This window comes from Pseudophryne corroboree, chromosome 6 (assembly GCF_028390025.1).
Source record: "Pseudophryne corroboree isolate aPseCor3 chromosome 6, aPseCor3.hap2, whole genome shotgun sequence".
In the NCBI taxonomy this organism is placed as follows: domain Eukaryota; kingdom Metazoa; phylum Chordata; class Amphibia; order Anura; family Myobatrachidae; genus Pseudophryne; species Pseudophryne corroboree.
In genome coordinates this window covers 3,416,756-3,432,969 of record NC_086449.1, presented here as the reverse complement: position 1 = coordinate 3,432,969, position 16,214 = coordinate 3,416,756, and the positions used below count along the sequence as shown (strand labels likewise).

The window sequence follows — 16,214 nt, the reverse complement described above, 5'->3', positions numbered from 1 at the left end:
TAGTGGCTGACTTGGCTACTGCCAAAACTGCCTGTCTGCCAAGTACCGCTCCTTCTGTGTCGAAGGCTAAAGGTACTTCCTTTCGCCCCTTTCGTCCTTCAGGTAAAGCAAAAGGTCAGGCGTACCACAAGCAGGTCCGCACTTCTAAACCTGGTAAGCCAAAAAGAGCCTGGGTGGCCCTGGGTGGCCCGATAAGCCTGCCGCATGACGGGGCGGGCCTCCCCCTGAGGGATCCCAGGGTGGGGGGCCGGCTTCTAGGGTATGCCCAGGAATGGTTGAAGAATACTTCAGATGCTTGGGTACGGGAAGTCGTCACTCGAGGTTACGCCATAGCCTTCAAAAACCGACCCCCTCATCGATTTTGCCAGACAGACGTCCCGTTGGACCAGACAAAGGCAAACATTCTGCAATCGGTGGTACAGACCCTCCTGGATACAGGAGTCGTAGTACAGGAGCCTCTTGCGCAGAGGGGCCGGGGGTACTATTCTCCGCTGTTTCTAGTCCCGAAACCGAATGGGTCCTCCCGGCCCATTCTCAACCTCAAGACATTGAACAGGTTTGTGAAGTTTCCAAGCTCCGTATGGAAACCCTTCGCTCTATAGTTCTGGCCTTGGAACCTGGGGACTACATGGTCTCCCTGGACATACAGGATGCTTACCTGCATATTCCTATAGCAGCGTCACATCAGCAATACCTGAGGTTTGCTATTGGCAACCTCCATTACCAGTTTCGGGCGTTACCTTTTGGTTTAACAACGGCTCCGCGAGTCTTCACCAAAGTTATGTCGGTGATGACGGTGGTACTCCGCCGTCAAGGGGTCAGGATACTGCCGTATCTGGACGACTTGTCGACTTGGCAAATTCTCCAGAACTTCTCCTGCGTCATCTGGATATGACTGTCCAGTTTCTACAAGCCCACGGGTGGCTCATCAACTGGAAGAAATCCTACCTGATCCCTGCTCAGAGCATGGTGCACCTGGGAGCGTTGTTGGACACTCACAACCAGAGGTTGTTCTTGTTTCAGGAGAAAGTCCTGAAGCTTCAGGACAGGATTCGTTGCTTCCTTTCTCGTCCGCAAGTGTCGATACATTCGGCGATGCAGGTGCTGGGCCTCATGGTATCAGCATTCGACATGGTGGAGTATGCTCAATTCCATTCTCGTCCCCTCCAGAGGCTGATTCTAGCCAAGTGGAGCGGCCTGCCTCACCGGATCAGGTCTCAAATGATCTCATTGACTCCGGAGGTCCGTCTGTCGCTACTCTGGTGGCTCTGGGACCAAAAATTGTGCAGGGGCCATCCCTTCTGGATATCCAACTGGGTCCTGTTGACGACAGATGCCAGTCTAAGAGGTTGGGGCGCGGTGCTGGAGCAACACTTCCTTCAGGGTCGGTGGACCAAGTAGGAGTCCCTCCTCTCAATCAACATTCTGGATATGCGGGCGGTCTACAATGCATTGAACCTAACCCAGCATTTAATTCAGAACCATCCTGTTCAAGTGCAGTTGGACAACGCCACCACAGTGGCTTACATAAATCATCAAGGTGGCACTCGAAGCCGTTTGGCAATGAAGGAAGTCTCACGGATTCTACATTGGTAGAACGCCATCTACCGGCCATATCGGCAATATTCATTCCGGGAGTCCTGAATTGGGAAGCGGACTTTCTCAGTCGTCAGGACATACATGCCGGCGAATGGGGCCTCCATCCAGAAGTGTTTCAACTCCTAGTGGAAAAGTGGGGCCTTCCAGACGTGGATCTGATGGCGTCTCGACACAATCACAAGGTTCCGGTCTTCGGAGCAAGGACAAGGGATCCTCAAGCAGCATTCGTGGATGCGCTGGCGGTAGCGTGGAGGTTTCGGCTGCCGTACGTGTTCCCTCCGGTGTCACTCCTGCCCAGGGTAATTTGGAAGTTCAAGCAAGAAAAAGGAATTCTGCTTCTCATAGCTCCAGCGTGGCCCAGACGGCACTGGTTCTCAGACCTGCAAGGCCTATCGTCAGAGCTTCCAATTCTACTTCCACAATGCCCAGACCTCCTCGTTCAGGGCCCCTGTGTCTACCAGGACCTAGCATGGCTGTCTTTGACGGCGTGGCTCTTGAAGCTTCCGTCTTAAGGGCTAAAGGGTTTTCTGAGGCGGTCATTCAAACTATGCTGCGGGCCCGGAAACCAGCTTTGGCTCGGATTTTCTATAGGGTCTGGCATTCTTACTTTGTTTGGTGCGCATCTAACGATTATGACGCTTACAAGTTTAGTATAGCCAAGTTGTTGGCTTTTCTTCAGCAGGGCCTGGACTTAGGCCTGCGTCTGGCCTCCCTCAAGGTTCAAATATCTGCCTTGTCAGTGTGGTTTCAGAGAAAAATTGCGACCTTACCTGATGTGCATACCTTTACTCCAGGCGTGTTGCGTATCCAGCCTCCCTATGTCCCACCTGTGGCTCCTTGGGACTTGTCGGTGGTTTGGGAGGCGTTACAAGAGTCTCCGTTTGAACCTCTTGGTTCAGCTGACCTTAAGTGGCTTTCCCTTAAGGTGGTGTTTCTGCTGGCTATTGCTTCATCTAGAAGAGTGTCGGATTTAGGTGCCTTGTCCTGTAGTTCCCCATATCTGATATTTCACCGTGACCGGGCGGTTCTTAGGACTCGTCCCGGATATTTACCTAAGGTGGTTTTTTTGTTCCACCTTAACCAGGAGATTGTGGTTCCGGCACTTGTTTCTCCTAATCGGTCTCCCAAAGTGCGGTCTTTGGATGTGGTACGGGCTCTCCGTATCTATGTGAAGAGAACTGCTTCTATTAGGAAATCTGATTCTCTCTTTGTGCTGTTTGGATTTCACAAACGGGGCTGGCCTACTCACAAGCAAACTTTGGCCAGATGGATTAGAATGGTGATTGCACATGCTTATGTGAGGGCTGGTCTGTCAGCTCCTGCTCACATTACGGCCCATTCTACTCGGTCTGTTGGACATTCTTGGGTGGCCCGCCGTGGTGCGACCCTTGAACAATTGTGCAAGGCGGCTACGTGGTCCTCTGTGAACACGTTTATAGGGTTCTATGCCTTCGATTCTGCCGCTTCCCAGGATGCTTCCTGTGGACGCCGGGTTCTTGTGCCCGCTACAGTGCGTCCCCTCTCATAAGGAACTGCTTTAGGACATCCCCTATGTCTATTCCTTGTGGAGCCCAGTGTACCCCGCAGCAGAAAATGAGTTTTATGGTAAGAACTTACCTTTGTTAAAACTCTTTCTGCAAGGTACATTGGGCTCCACAAGGTGCCCACCCAGACGCACTTAGCTTCTTTGGGTTGGTATGGCATTAGCCGCTGACACTTCTCTTGTCGTGAGAGTGTGGTGTATGTGTCTACTAACTGTTGTCGTCTCTTTACCTGCTACTGCATTGGACTGGTTAACTAAAAACTGAGATCCTGTGCAGGGAGGAGGGGTTATAGAGAAGGTGGCGCTGTGCATTCTGGGAACAGTCAAAGCTTTGAGCCTGTTGGTGCCTCGGATCAAGATCCTACTCTACACCCCTATGTCTACTCCTTGTGGAGCCCAGTGTACCTCGCAGAAAGAGTTTTAACAAAGGTAAGTTCTTACCTTAAAACTCGTTATTTGCGCTATGTCCCTGAAAACCACCTCAAATACTAAGTATCCCCAGAATATAAGAAGGAGGGACAACAGACACCTGCTGCGATCCCTCCAGCCACCGCATCCCACATAGGTTACTATGGCGGATGCAGTGCAGCCCGATTTACCAGCATCGGAATGCGATTGGTCCCCGCAGCTACTGCAATCTTCAAATTGCAGTAGGCCATTGTAGAATATGGGCTACAGATCGGGGATGTACTTCCAGCAGGGTTCCCCAGGAACCCTCCGCCGTAACAAGGAGAAGTGACTATTCTGAGACAGAAAAGAGCAACATATATTTCCTGCAGGACAGGACTAGCTGGATTGCCCCTTTGCTATCTGCTTTGCCAACGTCTATTCCAGACTTTGACAACTTATCCCAGAAAAGTGCACTGTGACTCCGAACAGCTAGCTGTGTTTCATAGAGATTATGGGGCCCCAAACGTAGAGTAAGTGATAAGTGACAGAACGTAGTTGTATCTCTATGGTCAGGATTGTCAACCGTTGGTATTATTTACTGTGAAATGTTCATTATATGTGAAGTGAATGTTTTCCGCTATGAAATCCATTTATTAATAAGTGAAATACAGTATAAGTGCTTAAGAGTCAAAAGTATATTGAGTTCTTGCAAGTTCCATTCATTCATGTACATTGCATATTCCTGTACTAAGTTTAACCACCCAAACAAAGGTTCTCCCATTAGTAAAGGTCTCTGCAGGCGTGTTCCAGTTTAATAAAAGTTCTATAGAGAAACTGTATTCGGTGCCCGTGCTGATCACACCTTTAGACTACTCCGTGAATCAGTGTTGGAACCTATATTAGGTCGTACATACAAGTTCTAGTAACAAGTGCAACCCAGGTCATATCAGGAACCCCTAAGCTTGAGATACTCACCTGAGCGTCACACATAGACCCCAGTGTCACCGCCAGTGGCAGATTTTACCTATGGGCTGCAGGACTGCTGCCACCCGCAAAGACTGCCTATCAGTGGAAATGACTTCCCATAGGAAATAACAGCCTGGCAGGCTTGAGTTGAAGAGAAGACATTTCCCTGTGCATATTAAGAATGGGAAGGGTGGGATGTTCTAACCTTGAAAATGCGTCCAAAACTCTGATAATGCCATTTGTGGAGTTTTGACCGCATCCCCATATGTACTAGGCTTCAGAATGCAATGCATTCTGGAGCTTGGACCCTGTAGGTAACCCAGTAGAAACATATGGGCATCTGTACCCGAGAAGTAGTGGGATGTATCACGTCATGGACGCGATGCTTAGTACATCCCGCCCTAAAAGAGAATACAGATGGGTCCACATTTATCTTGACTTCTTTGCTGCACCTAGGCACACCATGGATTATTAACATAAACCCTTCATCTATTGTTCTCAGCGGCAATACAATACAGAGAGAACAATACATCAGGGGATTAAGTCATTGCAGCAGAGGATTAAGTCTGACTGACCTGGCTCAATTAAGCCTATTAAAGGCCAAGATAAACATGGATCCATCTGTATGTGCTAATAAAAGTGTAAGTAATGGACAACACATCACAACAGTCTGAATGATGGCAGCTGCATGCTGGTTCCTAGGGCCACTGGTGAGGGCTGTTGTGACTTCCCAATATTCATGGTGAGCGTTCCCATTGGGTGGCTTCTGAGATGACTGCTCCCGCACTCAGTGTCACCTATGAGGTGCAGAAGCCATGTTCCACGTTGTCGCACAGGGGTATTGGAACCTTTTTTTTTTCCCTTTACTTATATATGTATAATGTACAGGGGTCTTAATTTACACTCAAGTTATCATCCACAGATGTTATTGTGTTACTGAGTGACCAGTGGAAGCAGGAAGAGTTCAGATATTATTGCAGTGGAATTTGCTGCTACATTTTTTTTTTTTTTTCAAAGTGTTTTTATTGACCGGTGAATTACCAGTAAAACAGGTTTAACAGTGTGCATTATATGAACAGTATATTACATTACATTATGAACAGATAGTACAAGAGATACAATTCTACTCCGTGTGAGCCCTAGGTAGTAATAGTATGGTAACTGTAGAGGGTGTGTAGTAGCCTTTGGAGTGTTGGGGAGTTAGGTGATATACGTGTGTGATATAGAGTCGGTGGTTCAAAAGGGGGGAGGTGTAGAATCCAATGTCTCCTGTAAATACCATTTGGTGTCTTTGAAGCATTTCCGTAAAGCTTCCTTTATAACCTGGGGGAGGGTCTGGATATAGGGTAGCCAAATGTGAAAAAATTTCTCGGTCAATTTGTCTTTCTGTAGGGCGGTATTGGTCCAGTCTAGGTGGAATAGGTAAGAAATCCTAGGATGTAGTAATGCGATGGGGATTGAGTCGGTGGATATCCATTGTGATAGGATTGTTTTTTTTGTGGCTGCTGCCAATTTAATTAAGAGAATGCGTTGTCCTTTGGCTAGCCCGGGGGGTGTGTTGTTTTGGGAATATGCCCCAGAATGCCCATGTCTTAGTGATGATAAATTGTAGCTGTAATTCTGTTGTAATATATGACTGGAGTGTCTGCCAGAGTGTGTGTACCTTAGGACACGACCATAGGCAGTGTACAAGATCTGCTTCTGGAGCAGTGCATTTGAAGCAGTGAGATGATGGAGCTGCACCAATAAGGTGTCTCAGTTTGGGAGTGATATATGCTCTATGTAAAATTTTTTGGTGCATTTCTGAGTATGTGACTGAGCCTAGTGTTTTGTCCAAGTATGCGTTGGCTTCCAGAATTAGTTTCATTGTGAGGTCTGGGAATTCTAGCTTCCACTTTAGGAGGCCTGTTGAGCCAGTTTCTACATCCAATAGGGTGCGGGAATGTGTATATATGAGTGCTGTAGGAAATCTACCATCTTGGGTGCGTCGTAATGTGTTGTCCAAGGTGTGGGAGTTATCCTGTGCAGTTAGTAAGGATGTAATCTTTTGTACATAACTACATGCTTGAAGGAATGGAAAAATTGGGATTGGTAAGGATGGAAAGCGTGTTATGAGTTGAGATTGTGTAAGTAAGGTTAGAGTTTCGGCATGTAAGAAATGATGAATGTATTTTAGTCCACCAGTGTACCAAGTCTGAAATATAGGGGAGGTGGTGTGAGGCTTGAAGTCAGGGTTGTTCCAAAGAGGTAAAAATAATGATGTGTATCGTGATATCTTCAGTCGAGCACGGGTCTGTCTCCATGCCGCGCAGGTGGAGGAGATGAGTATGTTATCTGACACGCAGTGTGGTATGGAGGTGGGTGTGGTGTGTAGTAAGGATACCAGGGCCTGGGATGGGACAAAAGACTGCTCCAACTGTGTGTTGGCGTATATATCGCATCCGCCAATCCAGTCCAAAGCGATTCTGTAGTTAGCTGCCAAGGCATAGGAATAAAGGCATGGTAAATTAAGGCCTCCGAGGGAGCGAGGTTGGCGTAGTTTGAATAACGAGAATCTAGGGTGTTTATCCGCCCAAATAAATTTGGACAATGCTTTGTCTAGTTGAGCTAATGTGTGTTTGGGTGGGATCAGTGGGAGCATCTGTAGTACATAAAGTAGGCGGGGAAAACTTATAATTTTGTACAAATGGCTCCTGCCTGTGTATGTAAGGGGGAGGTGAGACCATCTAGCGAAGTCTGCATATGTCTTGGCCAATAGTGGGGGGAAATTAAGTGAGTATAATTTAGAGGGGTGGTCAGGGAATTTAATCCCTAGATAGGTAGTGCAATTGTTTGTGGCCCAGTGGAATGGGAAAGTTTCTCCCCAGCCTGTCCTCACAGAAGGAAAGAAGGCTAATGCTTCCGTTTTGGATGGATTAATTTTGAAGCCAGAGACTAGTTCGAATGAGTCCAGGATGTCAAGTAGGTATGGCATGGCTTGTTGGGGATTGCTAAAATAAAGTAGAATGTCATCAGCAAATGCTGAGAATTTGATTTCGTGATTGGCTAGTTTTATGCCGCTCCATCTATTTTGTCTGCAGAAATGGCGAAGGAGGGGGTCTAAGGCTAAGTTAAATAATAGAGGGGATAGGGGGCAACCCTGTCTGGTGCCGCGATGTAAGGAGAATGGTCTTGAATTGTGGCCATTCACCGTCAGGAAGGCTTGTGGTGTTTGATAGATGATGTGGAACACCTTGACAAAAGCAGTGCCAAAGTTTTGAAGTCTAAGTAATCTATCTATGTGGGCCCAGGACACTCGGTCAAAGGCTTTATCTGCGTCACAGCTCAGTACCATATTGTCTGTTTCCTGTGAATCATGGGTTTTATACATAGCTGCTAGTAGTGAGCGAACATTGTGTACTGAGTGTTTATTACGCATGAAGCCTGTCTGGGCAGGATGTAGTAATTTTGGTAGGACTGCTTGCAAGCGGGTGGCAAGGATCTTTGTAAATATTTTAAAGTCTTGGTTCAACAATGAAATTGGGCGGTAGGATGATACTAATGTGTGATCCTTATTGGGTTTGGGGAGGACTATGATTCGGGCCGTGTTAAAATCTGTTGGGGCGGGATGTCCCTCCAAAATGGCATTGTATAACCGCCTGAGGTGTTCGTTTAGGTGTGGGAGAAGTAATTTGTAATAAGATGCTGACATACCGTCGGGTCCTGGGGATTTCCCATTTGGGAGAGATTTGATGGTTAGTTCCAATTCTGCTGCAGTTACGGGGCTGGTAAGTAGGTCTCTATCGCTTTCAGAGAGTGTGGGGAGATTTGCCTGTGTCAAGAAATCTATTCCTGCCATGGGGTTGTCATGTGGTGCAGTGTATAATTTCTCAAAGAAAGTTAAGAAGGTGTCGCTAATCTGGTCTTGTGTTGTTGAGGGGGGTCTGTCTATGTCTCTAATTGAGGGGATGTACTTAGGTGTTGCATGGGTTTTTACCATGTTTGCTAATAGTTTCCCTGGGCGATTACCCCAGCGAAAGTATTTATTAGATTGGAAGGATAGGAATAATTTGGCCTGTTCGGCACAGAGAGTGTCATAGATTGATTTGGTGTCTTTGTATAGTTTTCTGTTGGTTTCAGATGGGTCGGCTAGTAATTGGGAATAGGTCGAGGCTACCTGAAGGGACGCTTCTGCCATCTTCTCCCGGAGTTGCCTTTTCCTGGTGGCAACATAGGAGATGATCTGTCCTCTAAGGACGGGTTTGGAAGCCTGCCAGAAGAGGTTTGTGTCGTTAACATGTGCTGCGTTATCCTGTGTATAGTTAAGGTATGTTTGTGTCAAGAAGAGTTTGAAGTCTTCTGAGTTGGCAAGATATTCAGGGAACCGCCAGGTATATGAGTATTGTCGGGGTGTGGTTAGTTTAATTGTTAGGGAGATAGGGGCATGGGCTGATATGAGTATGTTGGCTATGGTGGAGTCCAGGATTCTATGTATTGCGGAAGTCGGTACTAACCAATAGTCTAATCTGGAGAATACATTATGAGGGTGTGAGAAGAAGGTGTATTCTCTAGAGTCAGGGTGGAGGAATCTCCATGGGTCTAGTAGTTGCAAGGAGTCTTGTAGCAGTGACAGGGATGGTGGTGCGGATCTACTGTAATTCAGTTGTCTGGGGCCACCGGATACATCTAATAATGGGTCTAATATGGTATTAAGGTCTCCCCCTATGATCAAAATTCCCTCCGCCCAGTCCTGTAATTTAACATAGATGTCTGAGAAGAAGGAAGCGTTCGGTCCCGTGGGGGCGTAAATGCATGCTAGGGTGAAAAGTTCACCTTCAACCTCTATCTTTAGGAACAAAAACCTGCCCTCGGGGTCTACCCAGTCATTTTTGATCTTGTAGTTCAGTGATCTGCGGAATAGGAGAAGTACTCCCCTTGTTATAGTAATATAGGAAGCACTTTTGAAATCTCCAACCCAGGTGTCTCTAAGTGTATTGGGATCATTGGGACGCCAGTGTGTTTCCTGTAGGAACACTATATCAGGATGGAATTTTTTAAGGTGTGTTAGTACCTTTTTCCTTTTGATTGGTGTGTTTAGGCCCTCTACGTTCCATGAGACTAACTTAAGGGATGTCTTTGAGCCATCTTTAGAGGCCACAGTGTCCCTAGGGGTTGTCATTACCCAATTCCCATTCTAGTGGAACTTAAAAGGAGAAGCCGTAGACGACAGTCCTTTCCCCCGTCCCAGCTCGCTTGGGGAGGACTAGAATGATGTGTCGGGCAAACTAACGGAGTTGGAGTATATATGTGATCATTAAACAATGCAATGCTAAAAGAAAATAGTAGCCGATATAGTATAGGCCACCAGTCATAACATTTTTTAAATTTTCGAACCAAGGAGGACAGAAGTAATAACCGTCCATCTGTAACAGAAGCTTTAGGTTGGTTAGCAGAGGGGAGGGGGGGTGGGGAAGAAAATAAGAACCATATAACAACTATTAACCATGTGTTATCCATTGGGTAAGGGAAAAAGATGTAACCACAGAGGGGGATACTTGGGACTAAGGTAGTTAGTCCGTATCATCCATTCGAGGATTAGAATGTGGTGATGATAGGGACTTGAGAAAATTTCGAGCTGAATCTGTGTTATCGAAGAAGTAAGGTTTGCCGTCATGGAAGATTCTCAATTTTGCCGGATACAAAAGGGCAAATTTGATGTTTTTGGCGTAGAGTTCCTTGCAGATTGGGGAGAACTCCCGTCGTTGTGTTGAGACTTGAAAAGAAAAGTCCTGAAACAAAAGAAGTTTGGATTCTTTGTACCGTAGATCAGAGCATTTGCGGTAGGCTTCCATGATCTTGACTTTGTCGAGATAGTTTAGTAGCCTGAATATGACTGGTCTGGGACGGGATGAAGAGGATTGTGAGGATTGTTTGTCAGGACCGATGCGATGGACTCGTTCCACCAGATAAGAGGTGGGGGATGAGGGTAAATTAAGAGCTGTGGGTAGCCATTGCGTTACCAAGTCCATTAGGTCTGTTTGTCTGATGGTTTCTGGAGGCCAATCATGCGTAGGTTATTCCGACGATTTCGATTTTCTAAATCCTCGATCTTATCGGTCATGGCTACTAGGGTGTTATCATGTGTTTGTTGTTGTGATTGGATGGTTTGGTAATCGTCTTCCAAGGTAGATATTCGGTCTTCGGCTTCAGCCAGGCGTTGGGTGTGTTGGGTTAGTTGTGCCGCTGCTGACGTGATAGCTTCCATTAGAGGTGCCAATTTTGCGTCCAGTAGAGGAGATATGATGTCCGATATTTCTTTGGCCCTCTGTATTGAAGATGGGCTAGCTTGGACGTCGGTGGATATTGTGTCGTTAGCGGTGTGTCTGTTTGGTGAACAGGGAGATCCTTGATGTATAAAGCTGGGTTCCCTTTCTTTGGTTGTTGTTTTGTTTTTATTTTGAGAATTTTTATTCGCGCGTAGGGTTTTGGCCACGTATTTTTCCATGGTGAGGGATGTATCTTTCAACGTGGTAAAAGATTCTTGACGTTTTAGGTTCACGACTTGTGAAGCAAGGAGCTATTGTTTCCGTGGCGGCGGGATCTGTTTCTGTTGCGTTCGTGTTGTATTAGGTCGGGTTGAGGTAGAGGGGTAGTGTTGGATCCAAGGGGCTGGCAGGTAATAACAGCACGTTGCTGTAGGATGCCAGGGATCCCTCAGGCAGTCGGGTTCACTCTTTTTTAAGATCCAAAATGGCCGCCGTCATTTGTTGCACACTTGTTTGTGTGCGTTTTGGTGGAGGAAGTGGTAAGGGGTAGATGGATGAGTTGTAATTTGACTCAGCGTGGGTAGATCAGGTGAAAGTGATACGTAAGCAGGTCTCGCCCCTGTCTGGGGGTTGATATGTGTGAAACCAGCCTTTTGATGTTAGGAAGGTGAGTGACAGGTGCGGTATAGTGCTTGCCTGTGGTCGCCAGTGTAGTATTGCTCAGCGGCAAGTTTCCAGTAGCGGGCACTCTGTATTTGTGTTGGTGGGATTCACCTTCCACCTTCAGTTATTCGTGGGGAGGGAAAGATAAGTGGTGCTTTTAGGGGCTTGTTACCACTTTACTATTCCGCTGGGCAGGGTGTATAGTGCCGTTGCTTGCGTTCGTGCGTCTCGCCCCAGGCCTCCGGCGGTATCCGTCTGTTAGGGAGTTGGGTAGGTGTCAGCAGCAGGAGGGGTGCTTCCCTGGAGCGGCTCACCTTTTCTGCTGTATGGAGTCGCCGGGTGTGCAGTGCCGCTGCGAGCGTTCTCGCGTCCCGCCCCGGGCCTTTGGCGGTGTCTATCTGCCAGGGAGTCAGGTAGGTGCCAGTGGTGGGAGGGGCGCTTCACGGTGGTGGTTCACCTTCTCTGCTGTATGGAGTCGCCGGGTGCGTAGTGTCTGTCTTCCAGGGAGCCAGGTAGGTGTCAGCAGCGGGAGGGGTGCCTCACGGGGGCGGCTCACCTTCTCTGCTGCATGGAGTCGTCGGGTGTGCAGCGCCGCTTCGAGCGCTCTCACGTCCCGCTCCAGGCCCCCGGCGGTGTCCGTCTGCCAGGGAGCCGGGTAGGTGTCAGCAGCGGGAGGGGTGCTTTAGGGGAGCGGCTTACCTTCTCCACTGCACGGAGCCGTCGGACTGCACATCCGAGTCGCTGTGCTCCGTTCCGTAGGGTCCAAGATGGCCGCCGTCTTCAGTGCTCAGGGTTCCCGGCGTTCACACTCCAGCTGCTTCTTCTCTCCTCTCCTGTGTCTCGTGACTCCGGGTGCCGTGGTGGGTCTAGGAGCGGTCTCTGGTGATGGCTAGCGGGTGCGTTCCAAGGGCGCCTTCCGGGCTGATATTCGGCCCTATCCTCCGTGTCAGCTTCCAAAATTTAGTCCCCGGCTTTATGGTGGTGTGTAGGCCGCAATCCGCGGGAGCCAGTATACCGGCTCCCCGATTCCGCGGCTCTATTCCACTGCGGCAGTATGTTCCACAGACAGGGGAATTTAGTTTCAGAGAGGTTTTACTGGTCAGAGGAGGAGATATTAGGGTTTATAAAACTCTTTTATAGCGGAGCTCTCTGTGTGAGCTTCCTTCCACTTCAGCCTCCAGGCCACGCCCCCCTTGCTGCTACATTTAGTAGATGCCCCACTTGTTTTTTTGCTCCTTCAGACTTGAGCAGCAAAGCGTAATAACGGTGTATAGCAATATCTATTGTAATAACAGTGTGCAGTATAGCAGTGTTTATCATATTAAGGGTCTATAGCAGCGATTCCCAAACCCGGTCCTCAAGGACTCCCTCCAGTTCACGTTTTCCAAGTCTCCTCACCGTAGTTGTATAGCAAGCAACTTGAGGGTGAATAAGTGGCTAATGATAAATTGTGCTGGATTGAAGTTAACACATTTTTTCTGGATGACCACATTGTCGGAATCATAACATCTCCCAACCTTCTGTCTTTCAGATTCACTTTACAGCAGAGTGTCGTTTCAAAGAGAGCGTCTTTGACAATTATTTTGTAACTTACTCGTCCACACTCTACCGTCAACGTGGGTCTGGTCGAGGATGGTACCTGGGCATTAATAAAGATGGACGGGCCATGGAGGGTAACAGGGTAAAAAGACACAGACCTGCTGGTCACTTTCTGCCCAAACTCAGTGAGGGTGAGGAATGGAGAAATGGTGTCAGAAGTGGGGTTACTAGTGAATTTGTGTTATGCACACACACTGGCTTACGTATCTTCTCTCTTGCAGTTGCGCTGTATAAAGAGCCATCTCTTCATGATGTCATTAAAACGTCACCTAAGAGACGACTAACATCAAAACCAAGTACACGAGTCCGAGGGGCCCGGTGAGAGAAACGCAAGGAGAGGACAACATTGGGGCAAGTGGGAAACATTGAGAAGAAGATAAAGAGAATGTACTGTATGTAATGAAAAGATGGAATGGAGTAATGCCGAGGAGTGAGTGTCACAGGGAAATGGACACTTTAAGCAGCCTGCTTCTCCTCTATGAAAACATATTGTGGACACCAGGACTATATATGACACCTGTAGACTCTCAGAGTAACTAAAAAACACACCATACGTCATCGATGATTGCAATAATACCCTGACAACTGGTATCTCTAGGACTGGCAAAGAGGATTGATAACAGGTATTTAGATACCTTTCACCTCTATGGCTTGATACCTAGCACCTCTTGGACTGATAGAAAACAGGTATCTCTCGGACTAGATACACTGTGCCTCTTGTACTGGATACCTGGTACCTCTAGGACTGGTAGAGGAGACAGATACCTGGTACCTCTAGGATTGCATATAATGCACCTCTCGAACTGGATACTGGGTACCTCTAGGACTGGTAGAGGAGACAAATACCTGGTACGTCTGGGACTGGAAATTCTGCACCTCTAGGGCTGGATACCTGGTACCTCTAGGACTGGCAGAGGAGACTGATACCTGGTACCTCTAGGAGTGGATATTCTGCACCTCTAGGGCTGAATACCTGGTACCTCTAGGAGTGGTAAAGGGGACAGATACCTGGTACCTCTAGGACTGGTAGAGGAGACTGATACCTTGTACCTCTAGGACTGGTAAAGAGGACAAATACCTGGTGCCTCTAGGACTGGATATGCTGCACCTCTAGGGCTGGATACCTGGTGCCTCTTTGACCAGATAATGATCTGCACCTCAGGAAGCCAATGCATCTATGTATAAATATATCTGTATACATCCAAAGCATACAGAGGTGCTGGGCAGCAAGTATTTATATCAGTATATGTTTATCTACAATACACACAATTATTATATATATATATATACTCTTATGAACACCTTATACTTATGCCTGTGTATAGAAATGAAGACTGTAGGAAGCAATATAACTGTATAGTATACATAGTATGGAACACCCGTAGATCAATACGTTAATGCTGCCTATTCCCCACATTGTATCATTTATCCCGCATATCTGTACTCCACTGTTATTCTGCAATCATATATTATTCTAATGATAGTTTCATACTTGCCAATTCTCCCTGACTGTGGGGAGACTCCCTGAAATAGTAGTGATCTCCCTGACTCCCTGAAGACTCTACCAATCTCCCTCATTACCCCCATTATGTAGAAATGATAAAAGTAAATATAAATATTAATAAAAATAAATGTATAACTATATATTCTACACTTACAAAAGATGTTTTATTCTTAGGGAGCTATTCACTACCATGGGCTGATTGGCCCCCCAGTAATTAACTGTTCAACACACAAGATTGGGACAGCAACCGTCCGCGGCATACTCACAGTACCACAGCTGATTCCGCCACTAATTAGTAACAGTGGATTTTGTAGTGATCCACCCTACGATGTAGACATCGGATCGCCCATTCGCTACCGGGCGGTTTGCGGCACCCGTGGGGACGCACAAGCCACCCGTCCCTGAGACCAGGAAATCTCCATGCAAACCACAGAGATCCCTGGCCTCTTCCCTCCCCTTAGACAGCAGGGAGGCCGTCACCCCCCCCCCAAATGACAGTCTGCTGCGGTTCTGGTTCCTACATCGCAGGTCCCATTTGCGCACGTGCAGAACGGGCCCTTTGCATACACAAAGTACCGATTGACCTTCTATGAGCCGGATTCTGATTTGTAAGTAAAGCAGAAAAAGCAAGTAACTTTGTGTCTGGAATAAACCACGTTACCACGCAAGGGGAGCAAATATATTGTGTGTGTGCAGGGTAAATAACGTCTGCTTCTGCATGTAGCCCACGCGTGTTACACAGCTTTATGTTTATATTGCAGTCTAGATTTCAGTTTGGACACCCCCTACCCAAATCTAACTCTCTCTGCACATGTTACATCTGCCCTAGAATCGCGGGTGGAAACTTCTTTCTTTTATTGTGTGATTAGAAAATGAGCCCCGTTACCAGTCCTGCACCCTGTGATACATCTTCTCCCTAACCGTGTTATTGTATGGAATTATAGACTCTCACAATGGCCGTAAGACGTCATCTTTAATAGCAATAATATACTGGCTCCTCTAGGACTGGATACCTCGCCCCTCTAGGGCTGATTACCTGGTACCTCGTGGACTAGATAACGATCCACATCTCAGGAAAGCTAAGATCCATCTTCCAGTATATACATTATTTGGCGTATTATATATATATATATATATATATATATATATATATATATATATATATAGGGGCTGGACATCAAGAGCTTATATCAGTATATCTATGTGTACACTATAATGTATACTCTTATAAACATCCGCTATGCCTGTGTATAATAACTATGAGCGCTGTAAGCAATAATGTGCACTTATGTATATATGAAGAAGAGATTACCCAGTGCTAAATAAAAGATTAAGAAATATACCACATGTAAAACGTGACTTGTTATTACATGCAACCTCATGCTATATTGCGGTGTCTGTTCTTTTCTGCAACTGGTACAGGTAAGTCTGTTGTCATGGGAACATACATTTCCAGCGCCCGTACTGGTTGCTGTATCTCCAACGGTAAGGTCTGGGTCAAACTGATTGGCCACCCGCTACAGTCCATCTTGCGGACCATCCAAGAGTGCCGGAACTGGTACCAACACAGCAATATCTGCAGTAGCTTCATTCTGACTCAACTGCCAAACTATGATCAATGGCCCTCATTCCGAGTTGTTCGCTCGCAAGCTGCTTTTAGCAGCTTTGCACACGCTAAGCCGCCGCCTACTGGGAGTGAATCTTA

The 16,214-nt window shown here is 47.0% G+C and overlaps 1 protein-coding gene across 1 annotated transcript in view; it reads left to right on the top strand.

The window, feature by feature from the left end:
- FGF11 (fibroblast growth factor 11) overlaps positions 1 to 15,822 on the top strand; it is a 47,092-nt gene extending 31,270 nt beyond the window's left edge. Inside the window, exons 4-5 of the mRNA XM_063930105.1 lie at positions 12,938 to 13,136; positions 13,227 to 15,822. Coding sequence (XP_063786175.1) covers positions 12,938 to 13,136; positions 13,227 to 13,327 — 300 coding nt within the window. The 3' untranslated portion in view covers positions 13,328 to 15,822. The remainder of the gene's footprint in view (positions 1 to 12,937; positions 13,137 to 13,226) is intronic.
- Positions 15,823 to 16,214: the final 392 nt, after the last annotated feature.